This window comes from Amia ocellicauda, chromosome 10 (assembly GCF_036373705.1).
Source record: "Amia ocellicauda isolate fAmiCal2 chromosome 10, fAmiCal2.hap1, whole genome shotgun sequence".
In the NCBI taxonomy this organism is placed as follows: domain Eukaryota; kingdom Metazoa; phylum Chordata; class Actinopteri; order Amiiformes; family Amiidae; genus Amia; species Amia ocellicauda.
The window spans coordinates 23,214,799-23,240,387 of NC_089859.1; the positions used below are offsets into that span (position 1 = coordinate 23,214,799).

A 25,589-nucleotide genomic window follows, 5' to 3' on the forward strand; every position below is an offset into this window, starting at 1 on the left:
CTAACAGGGATGTGAACAAATGTGTGCACAATTTCAGAGAAATAAGTTTTAGTGTGAATGGAACATTTCTGGGATCTTTAATTTCAGCTCATGAAACATGGGACCAACACTTTACATGCTGCATTTATATTTTTATTCAGTATAAATATATGGAAATGACATCAAATGAGTCAACTAGTAGGAGTATTTGGTACTTTATCAAGTTTTGACTAAAGCCATCTTCTTCTCCCGACTCATTCTCTAGTCTACAGTATCCAGCTTCAATGTTTTAAACATAACAGTAACAATATCAAGAAGATTCATCCAACATGTTTTCCATAAAGTCATTCAGATACAGGCCAGACGGAGAGCACAAAAGAAAGTTGCATTCTTTCAGTACCAGACATCCTCTGCTCAGACAAACGACCCAGACAAATGCTGCAGTTTCACCTTTTCAAGTCATGTTAATGTAATCATCTCCAGACACTGTCCTTCAAAGCGATTGTAAAACCGATTCAACACAGTGTGACAGCAAAGCAGTCCATCTGTCTGCCTCAATGTTCAGCAGAGCCGCTATCGAGTCCATGAAAATCAACAACAAAAAACAGGGCGCTCTTACTACAGCGGTCTTCCACGTTGATGAACACGAGGTGAAGTTCACAATAACTAGTCATTTTCTGTTTCAGCAGTCCAGTTCACATTCGGTTACCATTTGTTCTTTTCCATTAGTAAACTGCCACTACTGTGTTTGTGGAGTATTTTGCGGTCATCAACCCATCTTTAAATGCCTCCCTCTCATTCCGGGAACTATTGATTGAGCCAAGACCCACACATGGATTAAACCGTTTTGTAATCAGGACAGCCTTCACTACACAATAGTAGGGATGTCCTCAAAACAAACTAAAGGATTTCCTGTGCAACACCACGCTCAGTGTAGGTGGTTCAGGATGTCACAGGGGATTGTTGATGGATTTATACAATATTCCTTCATTAAAAAAAAAAAAAAAAAAACATGCACTTTGAAATTTGCAATTTTAAATAACCAGAGACTATTCCCCTGATCTTCAGCAACTCTATACATTAAAACTATAAGCAGACGACCTCTCTCTAGTCTAACCCGTGCAATCTAAACATTTCATTCATACCATTCGAGGGGGGAGCATGTAAATTCGCCCCGCGATAATTGGTCCCCCCGAAAATTCGCCCCATCATTATACATTCTCCATTTGAGCATTTGTAACCATGAGTGCATTCACATATTGTAGAGCCATAGAACACACACGTGTATATAGGATGTATGATCTCACTTACTGTACTTACCTGTGTAAATTGGAAGTTGTAAAGTGTACTTTACTTTGAATTGCTTTGTATAATGTAAATTTGAATTTGTAATGTTTGATGCCTTTTACTTCACTGTATACTTGCCACTTTGTTTTGCACTTATGTTGTAAGTCGCCCTGGATAAGGGCGTCTGCCAAGAAATAAAAATAATAGTAGGCAGGCATATATATATATATATATATATATATATATATATATATATATATATACACACACACACACACACACACACATATACATACACACACACACACACACACACACACACACATTATAACTAATACAAAATGTGTGTTTTTAATTGATACATTCATTTGAGACTATAACCCCAATAATTAAGTTGTATACAATTAGTCACGACAGCTGGCAGCAACAGCTGCAGGCTACTTAAAATAAGTTTCATGTTAAAGTTGTACATCAGTTGGTGCACTGGTTAGGGAACAGCACTGTGAACCTGGCCATCCGGGCTTGAGTGCTGATCAGTACTATTTTCTTATGTGTACATTATACACTCACCTAAAGGATTATTAGGAACACCTGTTCAATTTCTCATTAATGCAATTATCTAACCAACCAATCACATGGCAGTTGCTTCAATGCATTTAGGGGTGTGGTACTGGTCAAGACAATCTCCTGAACTCCAAACTGAATGTCTGAATGGGAAAGAAAGGTGATTTAAGCAATTTTGAGCGTGGCATGGTTGTTGGTGCCAGACGGGCCGGTCTGAGTATTTCACAATCTGCTCAGTTACTGGGATTTTCACGCACAACCATTTCTAGGGTTTACAAAGAATGGTGTGAAAAGGGAAAAACATCCAGTATGCGGCAGTCCTGTGGGCGAAAATGCCTTGTTGATGCTAGAGGTCAGAGGAGAATGGGCCGACTGATTCAAGCTGACAGAAGAGCAACTTTGACTGAAATAACCACTCGTTACAACCGAGGTATGCAGCAAAGCATTTGTGAAGCCACAACACGTACAACCTTGAGGCGGATGGGCTACAACAGCAGAAGACCCCACCGGGTACCACTTATCTCCACTACAAATAGGAAAAAGAGGCTACAATTTGCACAAGCTCACCAAAATTGGACAGTTGAAGACTGGAAAAATGTTGCCTGGTCTGATGAGTCTCGATTTCTGTTGAGACATTCAGATGGTAGAGTCAGAATTTGGCGTAAACAGAATGAGAACATGGATCCATCATGCCTTGTTACCACTGTGCAGGCTGGTGGTGGTGGTGTAATGGTGTGGGGGATGTTTTCTTGGCACACTTTAGGCCCCTTAGTGCCAATTGGGCATCGTTTAAATGCCACGGCCTACCTGAGCATTGTTTCTGACCATGTCCATCCCTTTATGACCACCATGTACCCATCCTCTGATGGCTACTTCCAGCAGGATAATGCACCATGTCACAAAGGTCGAATCATTTCAAATTGGTTTCTTGAACATGACAATGAGTTCACTGTACTAAACTGGCCCCCACAGTCACCAGATCTCAACCCAATAGAGCATCTTTGGGATGTGGTGGAACGGGAGCTTCGTGCCCTGGATGTGCATCCCACAAATCTCCATCAACTGCAAGATGCTATCCTATCAATATGGGCCAACATTTCTAAAGAATGCTTTCAGCACCTTGTTGAATCAATGCCACGTAGAATTAAGGCAGTTCTGAAGGCGAAAGGGGGTCAAGCACAGTATTAGTATGGTGTTCCTAATAATCCTTTAGGTGAGTGTATATATATAGATGTGTGTGTGTGTGTGTATATAATATATATATATATATATATATATATATATATATATATATATATATATATATTTAAAAAAAAAAAAAAAAAAAAAATTATATAATTTCCTGTAGTGAAACGCTATCAGCGTAGAACGAACAATTAGAAGCCTTTTGAAAATGCAGTGCTTACATATGGAGGGTCAGTCCATCTGACAAATAATTTATTAATTTCTTATTTTTTCACTTAAGCGTTACATTCAGTGCATATGTGGATGCCTTATTATTATTGATTTCTTTTTTCTGATTAGGAGAATTTAAAATCCTTATCCTTAAAATGCCTTCTAATTGTTATTTCTACTCTGATATCGTTTAACTCCAGGAATTTATGTATTAAAAATAATAATAATAATAATAATAATGTACAAGAAAATAACAAGTACTGATCAGGACTTGAGCCCGGATGGCCAGGTTCACAGTGCTGTTCCCTAACCACTGCGCCAACTGATGTACAACTATAACATGAAATGTATTTTAAGCAGCCTGCAGCCGTCGCTGCCAGCTGTCATGACTAATTGTGTGAATCTTAATTGGGGTTATAGTCTCAAATGAATGCATTAATGAAAAACATACATTATAATAAATAATACAAAATAGTGGTGTGTGTGTGTATATATTATATATATATCCTGCCTACTATATATATACACGTGTGTTTTATGGCTCTACTAATGTGTGAATGCACTCATGGTTACAAATGCTCAAGTGGAGATGGTATAATGATGGGGGCGAATTGAGGCGGAGATTAACTGTCATGGACCCATTCGAGGGCATACCTCTACTGAAAAGAATACCTTTGAAGGTACCAAAAGAAACAAATCGTTTTTTTCAGCCCATTTCGATTGCTGGATCACAGAGTGGGACAAAACAAAAATTAATTACCTTCTCTGAAAACTATAAAGCAGCCATCAGAAGGTCAGGTTATTTAAATTACCCTTGTACCCTGAAGCAGATTGTATACAATTATACTACTATTAATAGTCGTCACAAACCCACAAGTGTTAACTCAGGTCTTTCACATTACAAATGCAGCAGGTCATCATGGTGCTGTCATACCCGGGTGTAACAGACCAGTGTACCAGCAGACCCGGGCTTAAAGCAATACACAGATTTAGTTGATAAATACATCATTGCTGTGTCAAAAATACGAACGCCCTGACATGACACAAGAGCCAAGACAGGAACGAACACAATGCTGAACTGCAACATTATGTATAGTGCTTATTTGGTTATGCTATCCTAGGAAGAATCCCGAGCAACTACATTTATACATCTTTCTACTTTAGAAAGTCTATTTTTACAGCTCACAATGCCCTCTGCAATCTGTCCTACAGGAAGCAGTTTCCATAGAACTGCATGGCATTGATGCTCAGTACTGTTTACCTTGATGTCTCAGCTACCACACAACAGAGCCAGTTGGAATTTCTTGGCAGTTTCATCTCGAACTGTTATTTCTTGTATATAGAGGATTAATGTGTTCTTTATAGATATTGTAAATCACCTACTAAGTATTAAATGGTTTGTCTGGCTTTCAGAATGAAGTTCAAAAGCATTTTTCACAGGTTAGATAATGGGAATTCGATTACGCAGCAATACCATCCACAGAAAGTCAATCAAAGCAGTGCGCACTGTTTATTGGGGGGTTAAAAAAAAAAAGTATTTTACACAAATAGAAAACTAAATGGCAGTCCTGTTTCAATACATTATAAAAGGAATAACAAGCTGCCAGATCACACAGTAATAATGGGATCAGTTCCTGACAGTAATTAACAGGGTTTGTACATTTTAAACATAACAATTAAGTCTATTTAAGGTGTTGATTAGAGAGTGTTCACAGTCTAGTATTTAACACTAATTGCCATTTTCAAATTTGATACAAAGTCAGTGAACCTATACTCAGGGTTTTCAACTTTATAAGAAAGAAAAGAAAAAGAAAAAGATTAAATCAACGTTAATGATATCTTGGGGAACAATACTGTTTTACGGAGGTATTAAAAGCAGTCGAATTCAACTGATGGTTGAACAAGAGCAGTGCTTTAGAGAAACAGAACTATAGTTAGAAGAAATAAGAAATTATCAGAAACTTGTTTTATTCTTAAGAAAACTGGATTATTTTGCAGGTGTGGCAGGGTGTGAATCACAATTAGTAAGATACTACACATTCAGAGTAATAACCGTATAATTTTCTATTGGAAAATACAATTAATGGTGTCCACAGCACCAGCCGGCAGCGAGAAAGATAAGGTATACAAAAACAAATCTAAGAGAAGCAAAATCATTCCAGTATTTATTTTATATGCCCCATCCCAAGGCCTATCACATTCAAATATGCCATTAACAAGACATTTCCTAATTGCTTAGGCCGATTTATTATGCATTGTTTATAGCCTTAGAAGCAGCCATATACCCGAATACTGTGTTGGCTTTCTGTGTCACTGTTGTGGTTTTTTTTTTTTTTTTTTTTTTTCCCTGATAGAGAGGACTGCCAGACTGAAGTTACAAACCCCCCCCAAAAAAAAAAACACAAACCTCTCTGGACTGGAATGAAGTATTTATAGGTGTTCTGGAACCTTCATTTATTTTTAATAGATGTTTTTGGTTAGAGCGTTTCACAGTATTACCGCGCTCTCGGATCTTCTGGACTCGGTCCTTCTGCAGCGTAAGGCGTCGTCCACCATCTGGACTTTAGGCCGATTCCCCTTAAGGATGGTATTGCAACGAAAGCACCGATTTCCAACCCTCGAATGAAACGATATTACGATACAGGAAATCCTAAACTGCTCTGGCATCAGAAACCTCACACTATGGGCTTGCTGTCCATACTGCCTGTAGAGCTCTGGAACCTTGTCTGAAAAGGGTTAAAAAATTAATTATAGAGAAGAGTATTATTTTCCAGGACGTGTTCTTGAAGAGTCTTGACATTTCTGCCCATTTTATTTTCTGAATGCTGATATTAATATGCCACCAAAGAAGCAACAGGGCATCGCAGCTTGAAATACATGCAGATTGGATCAAAGAGCCTATTGCCCATTGTCCTAGCTCTTTAGTGCATGTATTTATTTTAATATAGATACAAACCACCAGCACAACTCCACAAAGGACAAGCTATTCTTTCAAGTAAAGGTTAGACTTTCTCCTTTACATTAGCAGTATAAAGCAAAGCTATTTTTGAGTCCTGATATCAGTCATGATTATTTATTTTTCTAATCTTTAAAATTTCACTTTCACGTTCTGCAGAGGACAACTTTCTCTGTGTGTCTAATGGTTCAGGAGGTACTGTCCCTGCGCCTCTCTCTTCAAAGAGCAATAAAGTACCAGCGCATTGAAAATAAGAGGGTATTGAGGCAGCAAGAGTGGCAAACTCTCAATCCATCATATTCTACATATCAAGGAGATATTTATAAGTCATATAACTGTCACAATAACAAGGGGGTTAATATATATTAGAAATTAGCCAGATTTGCATTCATTATTTGTCATGGTGTGTCCATACACAAAAGCACAGAAATAACTCAATTATAGTAGTCAAACTATATAAACATTTAAAAGACTGCTTATAATTCGATCAATTAATCATACTTTTTTCTGGAGCATGGAAAAGCAGTATTCGTAATGCTAACGACAGCTAAACAATATCTAGATTTAGACATTCGTTGATGAAGACATTAGGTATGAATCATATCCTTCCAGCAATATTTTTTTTACAAATGGCAACACTTTCAGTACAAAGGTTATAGTGACAATAAGGTATTAAAATCAGCTTTACTTTTGTTAGAGACAAAATGTTGATTCGCTAAATGAAAGAGGAAAAAAAAAATAAAAAAAGCATAAATACTAATCCACACATGACTTCTTTTTACTTACGCGAGAGGAAGTATCGTGGCAGCTAGCTACATGGAACAAGTCTCCAAGACAACAGGAAATGCACAGAAAGTCTTCACACACAAGCAGAACACTTTGTAAGGTTTTCTAAATTGTTGTCCAGCATTTTTGTAATTTGCTTTCCTTTCCTCCAATCCATAGGGCTGAACGAGCCAAGAAAAACACCAATCAATGCAGAGAACACAAGCTGTGAGTGAGGCTGGGTGTGTGTGGGTGTGCGAGTGTGAATGCAGCACAACTGGTAGAAAGTGTATGATCTGTACTCGTTACCCGGACCGGCCTCTTCCTGCAGCAGAGCTGGGGGTTTCTTCACATCAGACGGCCACACCCCCCCCCGTGATTCACTTTAGCCTTATGAAGCAATCGGCTTTAACAGGCTGCATGCACAGCCAACACAGGGCAGACTTCCACTGCCTTCCCACCACCGGGGTGTATTCAGATCGCATCAGATCTGAGTGATTGAATGTCCTCACTTTTAAATGATAATAAAAATAAGATAATAAGCAGAAGAAAAAGAATCATGATACTACAAACTTTACTATAACGTTTTTTCTCTACAGTATACCACACAGATCACAGAATCCCATGGTTCCCTCTGCGGAGAACTGATGTAACCCATGTGCAGAAAGATCTCTTTAGTAAAAGCCCCAAATCTGAGTGACTAAAGCAAGCAGCACGAGAAACCACACCTCAGGAAGTGAAAAAATGTGAACTTAAAAGATTCAAATCCATGCAAAAAAAAAGTTAAGATTAAATAAAAAATCAGAGTACTATAGTAAAAAGGTGATTTAGCAACCACAGACGGAGGACCTCCAATCTCCTGGACTAAAGCCCTTCGTGGGTGTTTAAGCTCTGTTCTCACATGTGGCTACTTTGAAACGCCGATTTTGATTTCATGTTGCCGAGGCTGAAGTCACTTCATGCCAGATGGGTGTGAGGGTAGTGAAGGCCACACCAGGGGATTAGAAGGTCATCCGTTACAGTCCTGACGAGGTCCGAGTCCGCCTGGCCCAGCAAACACTTGGGATGAGCCACCACCTGTCCACAGAGGGGGCCAGGAGTCTCATCAATACTTAAGCTGTTCAATGGGAAGAGGTACCATCGCGTCGGGTCTGAACAGACAGAGGACAGCCAGTCAGGAGCTTCACAGCTCTCCACAGCCTGACACACAAACACTTTTCTGGCCTGCTGTGCTGATGTCATTTTTGTCCTGAGGTTACTTTTAAACTCTGTAGTCACTGGACCATCAAATCCTTGAAAATCGGGAACCTCAGGCAAACCCACTGAATGTCTCCTCTTCAGATAGAGGGTAATTCTTTGCCCAAGACTTTATGGTCTCATTGAAGCGTCGCTGACTGGATGTGTACTTTAATAAGCAAGAGTTGAGGGGGTCTTGGGTTTATGACAACGATGACCATAACATTCACCAACTCTGCTCTGGGATTTAAGTAGTCTATCCACTACCAGATTTAACAGCTTTTCTATAACTCTGCACAAATAATAACTTCTTATTCAACAGCACTTCTTTTAGAAAAATAACTATTTGACATGGAGGTCCAGTAGGTAGTGGACTGCGAGATCAAGACCAATTCACTAATATAAGCCGCCTCCTGCAGCGAGGAAAATGCACGTCTGAGTGTGCCTACACACAGACTTCCTGTGAGGCACTGTGGTCCAGTGATCAGCCAGTAAACCAGATGGTGGCTTTCAAATATTTATTCCTCCTAATGAATCGGCTGTATCCTGGACGATTACACAACACCATTTTAAAACTCATGAAACATGGTTAAATCAGAATTATTTAGTTATAAGAAATTGTAAACTTCTATACCACACAGACATTTAAATTAAAACCCAAAGGAATATGCGTGTTTTTCAGGAGAGTTTGAGGACTACATTTTATCCAACAGGGCTTGGATAAAACTACAAGAACAATTTTAAAGCAATTCGCTTACACCCCACAAGAATAAACTCTGCGAGGAGAGTCACCTCATACTTGGCTCTTGCAGTTTGGGTGTCATATCACAATTCTCTCAGAAGCTGCTCCCTCCCTGGATTACTGCTCAATCCCGATGGCATTAAAACTTGCTTCCCAAGCATCCTTGGCAGCCCACGCACAAGACTGCAAAGAGGTGAAGTCATTCCCAGCAGCCTGAGCACACACCCCACTTGATACAGTTTCAGCCTTTGTTACACAGCGCTGTGCATTTTCGCCAAAATAAAGTGTCCTGTTCTGTGCTAAGAAATGTTTTCGACTACGTGTTGTGTGATCTGGAGAAAGTCAGTACAGATTGGTAGTGTATATGCAAAAGCATTTTTTTATTTGGCCATTAGAATTAAGCCAATATTTTCCACAGTATAGATTTAAACATCAGTATTTCTTTCTTTCGTACCTGAGTCACATGCGACGACACTCAGAAACAGCTTGCCAATAAACAATAATGAAACGCCCCAATTACTGGCAGCAGCACAGCTGTAGACCACAACTCGCTGCCATAATTAAGGTTTACTAGCAGTCTTACATTAAATATGGATATTAATGCTCTGGAGAATGGCACTCTGCACAAAAAGCCCTGCAATTTGTTCAAAATGCTGACCTGTTTGGTTACACACAAGAAGAGCCTGGGTTGTTGAATCATAATTCCCAGGGATTCGGGGCACATCAAAGGCATCAATACAAAGACAACAGCAGAGCTGTACTGTGGGCAGATTCAACTTGCCTTCCAAAGCTTGGGAGAAAACACGACGTCTTCAAGGCACAACTGTGAAAACTACTTCGCAGCATAAATTAAAAACCCCGTACAAAAAGGACATGAGCCTAAGCACTTATGCATCACACGAAGATTTTATGTAGGCAACATTTTGTTTTTATTGAGTATCTAATACTACTGCAGTTTTTATATTGTTTTTATGAATGTAAATCACTCACACCATATCAATTACAGCAACCAGAAATTCTGGTTCTCTATTACATCACTAATGGGAAGCTCTTTGATAGAAGATGTATAGAAGGTTGGCACACCTTGAATATTCTAAAGCAGTGACTAATTACATGTGCTTAAAGTGCAACGGCAAGTGGAGAATTTTAAACATTTTTCAACGGACAGGGATTATACAAGAGGAGTGCGTAAGCTTAGAAAATGTAATTGTCCTAAAGAAAGAATTGGAAATGCATTACATTCTTTATAGCATTAGAAAATATCAACCACCCAAAGCAAGTCAGAAAACTTAAACATCTGCACTGTGGCGGTTTTCACAACAGGGCCGTCAAAAAGCAGTCTGCTTGTTATTTTTATATTATTGCCTAATACTCAAGTCAGCCATATAAATACATTCACTTGAAATAAAGCACAATTCTAGGCATGCATCACAAGATACAAAGTCTGAAAGAGTTCATATTGTAACCAATCATCAGAATCACTTTATTACCCCTTCTTGTAAATCAGTCTTTCACAAGAATTGATTTAACTCATATGGGCACAAACATTTTGACGATGAGGGAATCACTCGATTATGTTTTCAAATAACTAATGGTCTGTCTGAGCAAGTTTTGTGCCTGTGTGAAATAAGCCCATATAATTGAAAGTGAGGGCAATTTTTGATTCAAGAGAGAAGAGCATATGAATGCCCGCAATCAAGAAAAATGCAAATTAGATTACACAGTCAAAGTAAAGTGTTTCACATTTCATTGTATAAGCTGTCAATTCCAGCCAATTATAGAGCAATTGTGTCGCAATGTAGTCATGGAATACATTTGAATTACTGTACACATTTTACAGGATGAACACAACCTTTTCATAGAGAAGCAAGTCATTATCCAGTTTTTTCTTACTGCAAAGTTAATTTACAAGATGCCCACAAATTGAACAATCTTCATAACTTCCATAAATATGTGCATCAGACAAATACATGACCACAGAAGTTCATTCCGCAATTTAAGGCGACGTCGGATTTATTGGCACTTTGTTCCAAACCACATCTGACCCCTCACCCTCAATATCACTGAGCTTTAGAGGACTACGCTATGATTTACAGACCCATGTAATTAAAGTGAAGCAAGTTACTGACACAAAAGCAGTCTAAGATCTTATCTCTAGTCGAATGGACACTCTGGTTTCTTCGCATATCAGTTAGTTATAGTTGCTTTACTTAATTTATATCGGAAAGAACTACTTCAGCCCACAGTAAAAGCCTCAAAGGACAATTCGTACCTTTCACTGGCCTTTGAAACTCATAATCGTCACGTTCTTTGATGCAAAACAAAAGTTACAGTATTTATTGAAACCAAAGAGAGTCTGACAGCCTAGGAAAATCCTCTTAACTTAAGTGGAGTTCTTCGGTCAAGTAATCTTTCTTTTAAAAAGTATTCGGAGTAGCTGCTAAGTGAGCTACTGCCTTAATTCTTCAGATAATTTCCCTATCACACAAATGTAAAGTTCCAGGTACAAAATCCATCAATCACGCCAGCTGAAATGAAATCGGTAAGGAATCACTCCATGACCACGATGCACTATCCCTTCTCCAGCCTGACTACAGAAACCATAAGAAGGCTTTTTGCTTTCAGTGAACAATATGTAATTAGGCTGCTTATATCTATAGAAGTCCCACCCAGATTTTCAGTCATGCATGTTATTTAAGGCCATTAAGTACTGAAAGCAGGGTTGAGGTCAGGAGCGGTTTTTCCCCCAGTACAATTCCACTATACGATGAATACAATCACAAAATAAAATCCCTATCCCCTTTTGATTCAGTCCAAAAAAGCAGATGCCATAAAAAGTACTGGATCTGTTGAGGGATTTTTGAAAGGGAACTAGAAATGGTAATAGCACAGAAACAGGAACTCACTCCCAGGCCATTTGAGAAGAGAGAGACAAACCATTGGCATGAAGAAGTGACTAGAACAATGAACTACTCAATCCTGAATGGGATTTAAATCTGGGGGAAATGAAAGGTGAGAAGATCAAGAGAGATTGTCAAAATGTTGTGTAGAGCCAACAGTATATAAATATAATACAGACCACAGTACTCTACAGTGCCTTGCAAAAGTATTCACCCCCCTTGGCATGTTTCCTATTTTGTTTCCTTACAACCTGTAATTAAAATTGATTTTTTGGAGGTTGTATAATTTGATTTACACAACATGCCTACCACTTTGAAGATGCAAAATATACACACAAAAAAAAACTTGAGCTTGCATAACTATTCACCCCCCAAAGTCAATACTTTGTAGAGCCACCTTTTGCATCAAATACAACTGCAAGTCTCTTGGAGTGCGTCTCTATAAGCTTTGCACATCTAGCCACTGAGATTTGTGCCCATTCTTCAAGGCAAAACTGCTCCAGCTCCTTCAAGTTGGATGGGTTCTGCTGGTGTACAGCAATCTTTAAGTCATACCACAGATTCTCAATTGGATTGAGGTCTGGGCTTTGACTAGGCCATTCCAAGACATTTAAATGTTTCCCCATAAACCACTCGAGTGTTGTTTTAGCAGTATGCTTAGGGTCATTGTCCTGCTGGAAGGTGAACCTGCGTCCTAGTCTCAAATCTCTGGAAGACTGAAACAGGTTTCCCTCAAGAATTTCCCTGGTCTGTGAGTCTTGGTGGGCGGCCCTCTCTTAGCAGGTTTGTTGTGGTGCCATATTGTTTCCATTTTTTAATAATGGATTTAATGGTGCTCAGTAGGATGTTCAAAGTTCCGGATATTTTTTTTTATAACCTGACCCTGATCTGTACTTCTCCACAACTTTGTCCATGACCTGTTTGGAGAGCTCCTTGGTCTTCATGGTGCCGCTTGCTTGGTGGTGCCCCGTGCTCAGTGATGTTGCAGACTCTGGGGCTTTTCAGAACGAGTGTATATATACTGAGATCATGTGACACAGATTGCACACAGGTGGACTTTAACTAATTAAAGGTAACTGGTTGCACCAGATCTTATTTAGGGGCTTCATAGCAAAAGGGTGAATATATACAGTGAGGGAAAAAAGTATTTGATCCCCTGCTGATTTTGTACGTTTGCCCACTGACAAAGAAATGATCAGTCTATAATTTTAATGGTAGGTGTATTTTAACAGTGAGAGACAGAATAACAACAAATAAATCCAGAAAAACGCATTTCAAAAAAAGTTATACATTGATTTGCATGTTAATGAGGGAAATAAGTATTTGACCCCTTCGACTTAGTACTTGGTGGCAAAACCCTTGTTGGCAATCACAGAGGCCAAACGTTTCTTGTAGTTGGCCACCAGGTTTGCACACATCTCAGGAGGGATTTTGTCCCACTCCTCTTTGCAGATCCTCTCCAAGTCATTAAGGTTTCGAGGCTGACGTTTGGCAACTCGAACCTTCAGCTCCCTCCACAGATTTTCTATGGGATTAAGGTCTGGAGACTGGCTAGGCCACTCCAGGACCTTAATGTGCTTCTTCTTGAGCCACTCCTTTGTTGCCTTGGCTGTGTGTTTTGGGTCATTGTCATGCTGGAATACCCATCCACGACCCATTTTCAATGCCCTGGCTAAGGGAAGGAGGTTCTCACCCAAGATTTGACGGTACATGGCCCTGTCCATCATCCCTTTGATGCGGTGCAGTTGTCCTGTCCCCTTAGTAGAAAAACACCCCCAAAGCATAATGTTTCCACCTCCATGTTTGACGGTGGGGATGGTGTTCTTGGGGTCATTCCTCCTCCTCCAAACACGGCGAGTTGAGTTGATGCCAAAGAGCTCGATTTTGGTCTCATCTGACCACAACACTTTCACCCAGTTCTCCTCTGAATCATTCAGATGTTCATTGGCAAACTTCAGACGGGCCTGTACATGTGCTTTCTTGAGCAGGGGGACCTTGCGGGCGCTGCAGGATTTCAGTCCTTCATGGCGTAGTGTGTTACCAATTGTTTTCTTGGTGACTATGGTCCCAGCTGCCTTGAGATCATTAACAAGATCCTCCCGTGTAGTTCTGGGCTGATTCCTCACCGTTCTCATGATCATTGAAACTCCACGAGGTGAGATCTTGCATGGAGCCCCAGACCGAGGGAGACTGACAGTTATTTTGTGTTTCTTCCATTTGCGAATAATCGCACCAACTGTTGTCACCTTCTCACCAAGCTGTTTGGCGATGGTCTTGTAGCCCATTCCAGCCTTGTGTAGGTCTACAGTCTTGTCCCTGACATCCTTGGACAGCTCTTTGGTCTTGGCCATGGTAGAGAGTTTGGAATCTGATTGATTGATTGCTTCTGTGGACAGATGTCTTTTATACAGGTAACGAGCTGAGATTAGGAGCACTCCCTTTAAGAGAGTGCTCCTAATCTCAGCTCGTTACCTGTATAAAAGACAACTGGGAGCCAGAAATCTTGCTGATTGATAGGGGATCAAATACTTATTTCCCTCATGAACATGCAAATCAAATTTATAACTTTTTTGAAATGCGTTTTTCTGGATTTTAATGACTTGGAGAGGATCTGCAAAGAGGAGATGGACAAAATCCCTCCTGAGATGTGTGCAAACCTGGCGATTGCCAACTACAAGAAACGTCTGACCTCTGTGATGGCCAACAAGGGTTTTGGCACCAAGTACTAAGTCGAAGGGTCAAATACTTACTTATTTCCCTCATTAAAATGCAAATCAATTTATAACTTTTTTGAAATTCTGGATTTTCTTGTTGTTATTCTGTCTCTCACTGTTAAAATACACCTACCATTAAAATTATAGACTGATCATTTCTTTGTCAGTGGGCAAACGTACAAAATCAGCAGGGGATCAAATACTTTTTTCCCCTCACTGTATGCATGCACCACTTTTTTTTTTTTAATTTTTTAGTAATTTTTAAAACAATTTAGTTATTTTCATTTCACTTTACCAGTTTGGACCATTTTGTGTATGTCCATTACATGAAATCCAAATAAAAATCAATTTAAATTACAGGTTGTAATGCAACAAAATAGGAAAAATGCCAAGGGGGTGAATACGTTCGCAAGGCACTGTACATACACAGGAAGGCAACTTGTGGGTGAAAGGTTTGTTTTTCAAACATGCTGATAACCCTAAACAGCAGACTCACTATCCAGACTATAACAATGTGCCTTCAATCAGAAAGAACACATTTAAAAATAGGAGATATGGACTGACAACTAATGACTGCTATACAGAGTAAAAGCTGTGTCACAGAACACCAGGAGTATGCATCTGTAATCGCTGACAAGAGGGCTACAGAAAACTCTTCAAACCTTAAATCATTTTGTAGGACCATATAGTTAAACTTTATGAACCTCACCAACCATGACTACACTTTCATAGTGCACAGTAAACAGATCAATGCACACAAACTGCTTCTTCATTCACACATGCAACAATGTATGGATTTTACATAACCCTGGCTACAAGAATCGATTTAAAGGATGGTGCACCAAAACCAGAGTAGCGGAGCCATTCAAAAGCTTCATTTGGCAGGGACAAACCAAGTCTCACTGTTGAAGGTATGGATGCATTGTGGCAATATTACTTATCTCCCAAAAAACTAAAAAGGCCTACTTCAAAAACATGAAAACTCTGTGGTTTATCACCAGACTACAGTATTTATCACAGAGGAATGTGAAACCTTTTCCTTAAGTACATCACATTATTTGATTTGTTGAAGTTAGTCTATACACTACCTAGAAGATATTTTTTTTAGTATGCATGTTAACCAAACCAGGCACCCACTGTTTGGCGTATGCTGTATGCATCATCTTCTCACTTAGTCACTCAGAGGACAGTACTTCTGCTGCTGGTTCTTGTTCACATGAATGCATTTTAATTTCAGACACATTCAGTCTTTTCCACAGCCTTGGCCAACGAAACGTCTCAGTGGCTCCTTCACAATGAACTGTCACAGGCTCTTGAAGCAACCAGCACACACAGTGCTATTAAATGCAACCGCCTGGCTCCAGGGACACGGCGGCTTCCTATGAATGCGTGAGGAATCCGTTGCATCAAATTAATTAGTCATGTATGGAAGAGGCTATGTAGCGTGCAACAGACCTGCGACAATCACATTTCAATATTTCCAATGATCTGTGTGCACATCAGTCATATAATAATAATAATTACGGTCATTTATTTTGGTTGAAATGCTGTATTCTTTGGGGGCACCTCATATATATTAAGTGAAATGTGTATTGTTCAAGCCCTGTATAGTGCAGGTTCATTTGGAAAACTTCCAGATCCACTTAAAGACTGACCCCGAGTTGAATGCACACAATAAACCCGTTTGCGATGAATGGCATATGGGTGTTATTTTACATCAGCATATTGACATTTGGCATCGGTTTGTAATGACGAGATAAGCTGTAGTGTGAAATAAAAGCCCCGAGTTTGCTGCCAACAATAACGTTTGTCCAGCAGCCAAGTCCGCATTTTCCACAGTTGAAATACACGTTTGCACATCACAATAGGTTTCGCAAAAAGAGGAAGGGCAATAATGCATGTATTGTTGCACAGTTTCAAATAAAAATATGATTTTACAACCATGTTCATGTTAATACCCAAGTGTAGCTCCAGACTGACACCCAATAAAAACGCGTGAACAATGCAAACCCTTGAGTTTCAGCCTCTTGGAAAATGGCAACACAGAAACTACCCAGACAAGGTAGATAATTTAGTTTAGTTAGTGCACCGATCTGATGCATCTTTCTCTCTCTTTTTTAAAAAAGCAATGCAAGAGCTGAAGACTAGAACAGCAGCACCCGTTACACTATTTATTTATTTAAATACATTACAGCTACCCAGTTGAACCTTTGTCTGAAAATACATCATGAACGTGTTGATATGCACACGACAAGCTTTAACGGACACATTAAACAAAGCCAAGTTTTGTTTTTAAATAAATAAATAAATAAATAAATAAAACCAAACTTACACAGCTCGGCTCCCAAATGCTCACACATAACCAGCGTACTATATATATATATATATATATATATATATATATGTGTGTGTGTGTGGCTAATTCAGTTATATCATCCAAGTACCATCATATAGTTAGATCTCACTTCTTCCATTAACTAAGTTCTCATAAAAAACACAAAAAACCGCTCCTTCCCACTTTGTTTGACAGCAGCGCGTATATTTGACATGCAAAAAGTCTGTCCCTGCCGTTAACTCCCTGCCACAGACAGCTCAACAGCCCGGTGCGGTACTTACGATCATACTACCACCCAGTTTCACCCGATCTCGCCGCTTTGTGTGGCTGCTTGCCGAGAGCGACAAATTACTCCATAAATGCACTTAATTATTAAACAACCGCGACTCCTCCATCTTCATCACTTTCACCCCGCACACAAACCTGAGGCCCGGCGTTGCGGTTGAGTGGCACTTTCTGACAGCCAATCGCTGGGAAGGAAACGGGCGCTGCACACGAAAAGGAACCAATCAGTGAATGAATGAGTGAGAAGGGGCGTGGCGAGGCTGTTTCCGAGAGCGGGGTAGGTTGTGCCTTTCAGATCAAAAAGGTCCCAGGACTGGATGCGCTGTTCCGCAGCACTGCTTTCCAAAGTGCTTTAATTGGGAAGTGTTTCAGGTGGATTTGACAGCTGTTTCCCTGTTTCCTGCCCAGTTGAATGAATCCCCACTTATTTGCAAAGGCTTTTATAGCATGTCTTTGTGGATCCCGAAGGAAAAGGCGTCATAAAAAAGCCATTGCGTTTGGAGAATGTGATTGATTGACCAAGGTGCAGATCTCCAGAGGCACAGTTGCCACTATATGTGATGATAATTGCGAGCTCCTGACAGCTGCATGCATGCTTTGAATGCATAAGAAGTGGAAAGAGAGAAGAAAACAGTCTCTCACGAAAACCTGGGACGCTTTTCCTTTTCTGTTGTTGCATACCGTTATATCCATAAAGTTGAAAGAAGTGCTCAGAGCTGTTAGCTACTTCAAGTTAGGATTCCCAGAGAGGAGTCTGTTATTTCTTGTCCTGAAGTGACACAGAAAGCATGCAAACCTTTCCCCTTAAAATATGGTTGTGTGCTGTTATATAGTCTAATAAAATTGTATATGAATCAAACTATAATCAATGCATTCCAGATGTTGTGCAAATAATCTGTAAATTTGTAATGTGTTATAACATTGTTCAAAAATAAAATGTCACAGACTTTATGTAACTGTATTACAGAATTAGCATTGTCTAGGTTTATCTTATGTTATGTAATGTAACTAAAATTATCTAAAATAAAGCATGATTTTGGCTAAGCATATGAGAGAACACATGATCCTAGGAAATCTCTTGCGTGTATCTCAGCTATATATGGCCCCCAACACAGGAAGAGTTGTGTGCTACTGTTGAGTTTAACAACTGAATTGAGTATTTTAGTTGTTAGACTGCTGTTTAAAACAAGGAACATTTTATACTTCAGTGCTGCTCAGTGTAAATACCCTGGCCGTGCATGTGAGTGAAGCCAGTTGAGTCAGAGCAGGAGCTGGCCTGCTATATAGAGGACAACACACTTGCATCGAATACAGCTAATGATTAATTGTCATTAACTAATCCTTTTAAGGGTTCAATTATATTGTTTAGTTAGCAGCTGAAACAGTACCAAATTTTGAAAACCAAAATTCAGAAAGCACAACAACAGTACAATTAGTCTGCAAACAGTGGTAATGGATTTAAAAAATGTAAAATGACATATACACAGAGTATCCTTTTATTTATCCTTTGTACACACAGATAGATACATGATGTCCACATGTAGTTTATAGAATTTGCTCAGCTCACAAAAGCTTCTACATTAAAAAATACATTGTATATAAAATACTCTTTAACATATTCTTCATCACAGTTGTTTGACAAAAAGTGCATAACATCCATTGAGTTTAAAGATAAAACATAATAAATGCTTTAGGTTTATTAGTACTGAAATTGAATTAATGATATTAATTATATTTTCACAGTTTGCAATATTCTTCTTTGCCTCTCAGTATTACAGCCTTCCCTACAGAGGCTCCATTTATTATAATTATTATTATAAGTGTTATTTATCTCTTGGCACTTATTATTATTTTTTATTTATTATTATGTCTGCAATGACAAATATCACAGGCATAGTATTTGTGTTATGTACAGTAAGAAACAGCAAGTACATTAGTTATTTTATAAGCATATATATAATAGCTTGAAATATAAACAGAATTATAAAGTACTTTTAGTTGTGCCTTTATGTAACTGTATGTTGTGCATCAACAGAAGCTTTCATTCATTACAGAGCTTCTGCGAAAATGCTGCCATATGAATTCACCCATCAGAGCTGTGGCATCACAACTGCGATTCGTATGTTCTTTGAGCAATATAAACTTTACATTTATATTAACTTTTAATTTAGTTAACAACAAACGGTAAATCTCAATATACAGTTCTTGTGGCTCTGTGCCCGAGCAGAAAATATAAAACAAGAGGAAAATAAACAACAACAACAAAACATTCAATTCAGGAAAGGCACTGTAAGTAGAGGTGGTATAACTCCACAAATAAATGAATGAATCCTTCAAATACAAAGATGTTTAAGAAAAAGACAAGTAACACTGAACTTGCCTCAACAATGACACAATACGCTGCAAAAACAATTTCCTTTCCAATCCTTCATTCCAGATATTCTCTCTCTTATGGGAGTCACAGTTTAAAGTGCTCACACACAGTTGCCAGCTAGACTTGCAATTAATGAAAAACAAGGCAGTGAAATGTATGAAACATCCATTCCACAATTTTGTTGTCTCAGCTCTAGTATTCTGGAGCCAATTGCCAAAGCTGTAGTCAATGAGCCCCCAACCACAACCTTTACTCTGTCAAATCCAATTTAGGTCACCATTGAGGACAGAACAATGCTGCCAGCTATGTTTTGGTAGCACATTCAGAAAAAAACAAAAACAAAACTTGCAGCTCTCCCTCCCGCTACATTACAAATTTCACGCCATTTTCTCAGGTCCTAGCAGGCTGTGTAATGTTCTCTCCAGCAGTGTTACTAGAATACAAAATGACGGCCATGTTTGTTGATGTGTATCTAGAGGAGCTTAATGCCTGCAGGGAAGCCGGCTACACCAGGGCTTAGTTTAAAGCCGCATGAAGGTAGGAATAATGTGTAGCCATATTAAGGGAGATGTTTTTCCAGTAATTCTATATTCTGACTACAGCAGAGAACAGAAATAACTGTAACACAATTCACAGCTCATTCTGGAAGAAGAAAAACTGAGAGAGAAAAACAAAAAACAAAAAAAACATATATATATATATATATATATATATATTGTTTCCTCACAAGGAACTGAATTCTGAATTGAGATGGATGAGTGTGGAACAAATAGGTCCTCTTGCATTTTATTCCCTATACTGATCTACCCTTTTATGTTTACTGTTCAGTCCCACAAAAACATCCGGTGTTGAATAATGCAGAGGTTCCTGTGTAACATTCCTAAGGTGGCACACAAAGGGTCTGTAGCGATGAAAAGAGAACCTGCTCCCATTTAGAAAACACCTACTTTCAATCTGGCAATGAAAGGCACACAAGAGGCAGTAAGAGTCCTTTCATTTCCCCACGCCTAGAAACATATTTTACTTGCCAGGATCTGGGTGACATTTTCTGGAAAGTCTGAAAAGCAGTGTGGGATGCATTTGTCAATGTGGCATACCTTGAAGAAAACACCAGCTCTGGCCAATACCTTCAAATGCACAATTTCTTTTGAATGGAGCAGCTGAATTAATGTCAGCTATTAATTAAAAAGAAAGAGCTCACTGGAATTCAAGCCTGTGGGATTTGCCAGTGTAAAGAAAGACAGAAACTGTGAAAAACCAGATCAGATTTTCTATTATCTCATTAGAAAAAGAGCCAATATTCATATATCATAACGTAAAAAGTGGTCTTATTCTTGTTAACTCAGAGGGCGATGCCAGCGAGGAGTGCCACCTCCCTGAGCAGAGCGCTGGCCTCGTCCCTGTACTGCGTGGCGAGCTGCTGCACTCTCCTGGTCTCCTCCAGGTTCTCCTGGAGATTGGCCTCCAAACGCACCTGCTCCTGGTGGGACTGGTGGGCCTCCTTCACGGCCTGCAGGAGGTCCAACTGGTTCTGCAGCACCGAGTTCACCATCTCCTGCAGTTTGGTACCAGCCGCCAGGGTGGATTTGCACGCCTTGCAGAGGATCTGGACCTGGGCCTGGGCCTGCTGCAGCTCAGCAGGAAACCCATCGGGCTGAACGACAAGGGAGAAGTCGTAGCCCTTCATCTCAATGCCGATGTTATAGTTGCCTGCAAGTAATTACAATAAGATCAGGAAGTGGGCAATAAGTTTGCATTGCACTCACACACATACTACAATCCTTGCTGCTTCAGACAAGGACTATCCACAAGGACGCAGGACTGCCCCCTTCATAAACAGAAGGAATAGTTATAATAAGAACATAAGAAAGTGTCCAAACGAGAGGAGGCCATTCGCCCCATCTTGCTCATGCCTCTCTGTGTGAAGAAGTGTCTCCTGTTATCAGTTGTAGGATGAGCTCAATTCCTTCCTGTCTGTAACTTTCAGAAGTTATAAAATGAAGAAATTAAATTGCAGTACAACGAAATCATCTGATCCCCCCTCGTAGTTCTTCATAAGAGATTTGACCTGTGTTAGGTTACTTGTACAATTAATTAAAGCGATCTCATTCTGAGCAGTGAGTCCCCTTCAGTTCCTGTTTGATACAACAATAAAACAGCACTTAATCCTTAGTACTGTAGTCTAAGCAGGGGATCAGCTGGTCTTCAGACTAAATACGTGCAGTTAAAGAGTACATTTCAGGGTTTGTTTTTGTTATCAGACCATGACAATGATGCTCTATTGTTTTTGAAAGGTGCCTCGAAATTCAAAAATGTATAAGTTTGTGTTCAAAGCTCCAAATACTGTTACAACTGACACAGTCGAGAGTGATTTTAAACTTGCCTTCAAATTATTGCTCTTATCATTATGCATGTATTGTAGGTGAATATGTGACAATCAGTGTAAGATTATCCAGGCACAAAATTATTCATACAGCAGAGCCACTGGTGAGAATGAATCCACAGCAACCGCCACAAGGAGAGGCAGTCAGGTGTGATGCTTGGATATCTCGAGTGTACTCACCTTGGTCTTCCTTCATTTTCCCCAGGCAGTCTGAGAGCGTGTTCGCCGCTTTACATTGACAGCTCTCTTTTAATTGGCTAACGCAGGCAGTCATGGCTTCATACTGTTCCTGCTGGCGATTAAACGTGTCGGCGATATCGGTAAAGCGCCGATCGAGCTCAGGCACTCCGGTGACCTTGGAAAGAAATCTTCCACGTCGTTTCCTTCCATCTGTGAACCAAGAGGACATTGATTATAACAGTTTGTGACATTAAATAAGAACAATATTAAACTGGTATGAAACATAATGAGTTAAGCTTTCTAGCGAATGCATTAGAAATGTATGGCCTTGTTAGAAGGAACATAAATTATCAAGTTTTGTCATAATAAAATGAAATACATCAACCATTAGAGGGCAGTAGAGAGTGCAGGACCCTACAGTCATATGTATTTACTGCAACTCTGCACTGCAACTCTGGAGTTTGATCTTCTATTTATATTGATTACATTTAGTAATTACAAAGTTTGTTTGTTTCACATTTAGTGGGATGAGATTTCAAACAAGCACGAAAGAAAAAGTTTTCAAAATGTACTTCCTATCTCACTGTTTTCTCTGTGTTGACCCAGGCACACAATAGACGTAATGAGGTAGTAGTAACTCATAACACTGAGTACATTAAATCGTATGCTGAGTTTGGCATATGGAATTTAACTCTGGGCTCCAACTCTGGCTGCTTGCTTTTGTTCACATGGGGTCAGATGAACCAGGTGGCCAATAAGCTCAGCCCTGGCCTTCACACGCCCTCCCAGCCTCACAATTAATGATCTGGCACTTCAATTCTCAAGAACAATCCCAACCATGATTTATTATATGTACAGAATCTGTCTTCAGTACTTGTGATTAATACAGCATTTCACTGTCACGACATACCTTCCTTCGCTCGGCCAAACTGCCTTGCCGACTGGGGCTGAAGCAAGGGCTGCCTCTGGAATTAAAAGCAACACACAATACAATTTTAAAATACACAATTTGAAATACACACCAATTTAAAATCTATGGTTTCCAACTAAACTAACAAAAAATAAAAAATATGCTATATGTCCATTCTTTATAATTATCCTTATCCTATATTCCTTAAACATTATTATTTACTACTACTACTACTATTACTACTACTACTACTACTAATATAACTAGTAATAAGTTCAGACTTACATTATTGTACCACGTTTGTATCACTATTTTACCATGCTTTTACCACAGTTTTACCATATACTACCATGTTTCTACTATGGTGCACCACACTACGTTACCATTTTAACCATATTTTTACCATGGTAAACTATACTTTACCACATGTTTATCACTCTATACCACACTACACCTTAATGTATTTGTACCAGCCTACATGTCTAAATTTGGCACACATTTCCTCTTCCTTATTGGGCTCGTATTTGCATATTGTACAGAAGTGATGATGTAAAAACAGTTGAATTACCTTTGGGGCTATTTAATTTGTATAAAGAAGAAGACATTAATATAATAACATAATACACTATCATACTTACATATACATACTATTACTGGTGCATACAACTTCTACCCTAAATTATACTTCAATTACAATCACTGATATCAGTCTGCATGCTACCATACAAATAATACATATCCAGTCATATATCATGCAAACAAAGTATCTTCAGACACTCTAGTGTTATCCTTGCGCTCACAGCCGATACTTTAAGACACAAACACACCCTGATGATTATATGACCCCCTGCATCAAGAGGTCACATCCTAGAGCAGCTGAACCAATATTAAAATTAATTTTCTCCATGATGCCGGAGCTGCATCCAAGCCATCTGTTGGGGTTATGGCTGTTATGAAACTATAACATATAATAAAACACATACCATAACAGGGAATACATGACAGTCCAAACGTTGTGTTGCAAATTCGTATTTCGTATGTATAGTTTAAAAATGTACAAAAAGCATCACTGTGGTGCCAGTTTATCTTCTCGTTATCATATTGTCCTCCTATTAATGTTGTAGAGAGCTTTAGATCTCTCAAGATTATTAGTTTGTGTCACAAAGTCAGATAAAGGTTTAAATTCGGTTAATTACATATATTGCTAAATGTAAAACATATGTACATATTTTTCCTATTAAAAACACGGTTTCAAAATTATTTTCATTTTGAGCAAAGACAGACCCAAAATATTGCATATAGACAGAAGTCAGTATAACGTTTCAAAACAATGAGAAGTTCATTAAATATTGTGGACACTGATTAGATCCATAGATCCATTAGATCCATGAATATCTTTCTGGACTTTCCGACTTGCAGATGAGCAGAGAAACCATTTCAAATAAAGTGAAACACTCCGCAGTAAGAAAAAGGCAAGACGTGATACTTTTTGAAACTGTTGCAAAACAAGCAAGCAAGCAAGCAAGCAAGCAAACCTGCACCTTATATCCAAGCGTCAGGTGGTTTATAGTGCAGTCTATTAAATAATCTGTTTTGTTTCAAATTGACACTGACACTTTGTATTTGTATATGCACAGATCCAGTTTATGGGACAGGGCTTCCTTACATAACTAAGATGTCTATGGAGAAAAGATACAAATCTCCCTGAGAACAACTTCACGGGTAGCTGCGCATTAGGAGTGAATACTTACTTCGGTGGGACCCTCTGAAACATGAGTTTCATCCGAATGAGCCGGACACGAGCAACAGCAAAACACGAAAGACATTTTAATTTTAATGGGAACCGACAAGGGCCGAACGATTAGAAACAGAGATTCTAAATCTCAACATTCTCTATTGAAGCCTTTCGCATGACGTCAGAGTCATGAGACCGCTGGAAAAGGAACAACTTTCGCTCACTTTCATTAAGCAATCAGACACCTGCCTGCGAGCACAGCACTGCGATCTGTCTGCCAACGTGTACCATTGAATGACTATGAAAATTATTATATTATTTACATATAAAGAACAATTCAGGTAACCACACAATCAACACATTAGTATCTAGCTTTAATAACAACAACAAAAAGCATAAACATAACTAGAATTTAAAGTATCTGAAGATAGAATGTTTGCACACTATATTATTGGATAAGTATCACTTTGGATGCAGGTAACTTCACAAAGATAGTTTGTAGGTTAGTGTAAGTAGCAGTAGTAGAAATGAAGTTAGGAATAGTATTCATAAGTGATAGTGTGTGAGAGTAAGTAGGCACTAGTAGTATACAACCAGGTATGTTAGTGTTCATGATAGTATAGTACAGCACCATCACAGTTCCTGAAAGGTCCAGCTTAAAAAATATGAACTACATTGGCAATCAGATCATCTTGATAATTACTAGTGCGTATTGATTATGCATTTTTGTTTGTAGATATGTGTGTGTGTTTTATGGTTTACTCTGCTGCCTTATTTTTTTTTATTTTAAAACAATTAATCGCAACAAAGTATTGTTTTGAATTGGCAGATACAATTGAACAGATTTTA

The 25,589-nt window shown here is 39.0% G+C and overlaps 2 protein-coding genes across 4 annotated transcripts in view; both read right to left on the minus strand.

Annotated features, from left to right (window-relative positions):
• hycc1 (hyccin PI4KA lipid kinase complex subunit 1) overlaps positions 1–17,314 on the minus strand; it is a 32,687-nt gene extending 15,373 nt beyond the window's left edge. The window contains exon 1 of one of the 3 annotated variants that reach the window (XM_066715577.1): positions 17,155–17,314. The gene's annotated coding sequence lies outside the window, so the exon portion shown is untranslated. Of the gene's footprint in view, positions 1–6,967; positions 7,245–17,154 lie in introns of those variants that run through there. The other 2 variants (XM_066715578.1, XM_066715579.1) reach the window with 2 other exon arrangements.
• A 1,326-nt stretch (positions 17,315–18,640) lies between these two features.
• On the minus strand, positions 18,641–24,953 carry LOC136760267 (uncharacterized). The gene is made up of 4 exons (XM_066715580.1): positions 24,757–24,953; positions 23,006–23,060; positions 22,096–22,305; positions 18,641–21,242 (listed from the first exon to the last, which is right to left on the minus strand). The coding sequence occupies exons 1-4, from the start codon at positions 24,829–24,831 to the stop codon at positions 20,875–20,877; spliced, it is 708 nt and encodes a 235-aa protein (XP_066571677.1). The 5' UTR covers positions 24,832–24,953; the 3' UTR covers positions 18,641–20,874.
• Positions 24,954–25,589: the final 636 nt, after the last annotated feature.

What these genes read in the sequence shown, in the direction of transcription:
- LOC136760267 (XM_066715580.1), bottom strand. Translation starts at nt 24,831, where the DNA reads ATGTCTTTCGTGTTTTGCTGTTGCTCGTGTCCGGCTCATTCGGATGAA. An exon ending in TTTCAGAGGGTCCCACCGAA is followed by an intron (nt 23,061 to 24,756) that starts GTAAGTATTCAC and finishes TTTTAATTCCAG; the next exon opens with AGGCAGCCCTTGCTTCAGCC. An exon ending in GAAAATGAAGGAAGACCAAG is followed by an intron (nt 21,243 to 22,095) that starts GTGAGTACACTC and finishes AATTACTTGCAG; the next exon opens with GCAACTATAACATCGGCATT.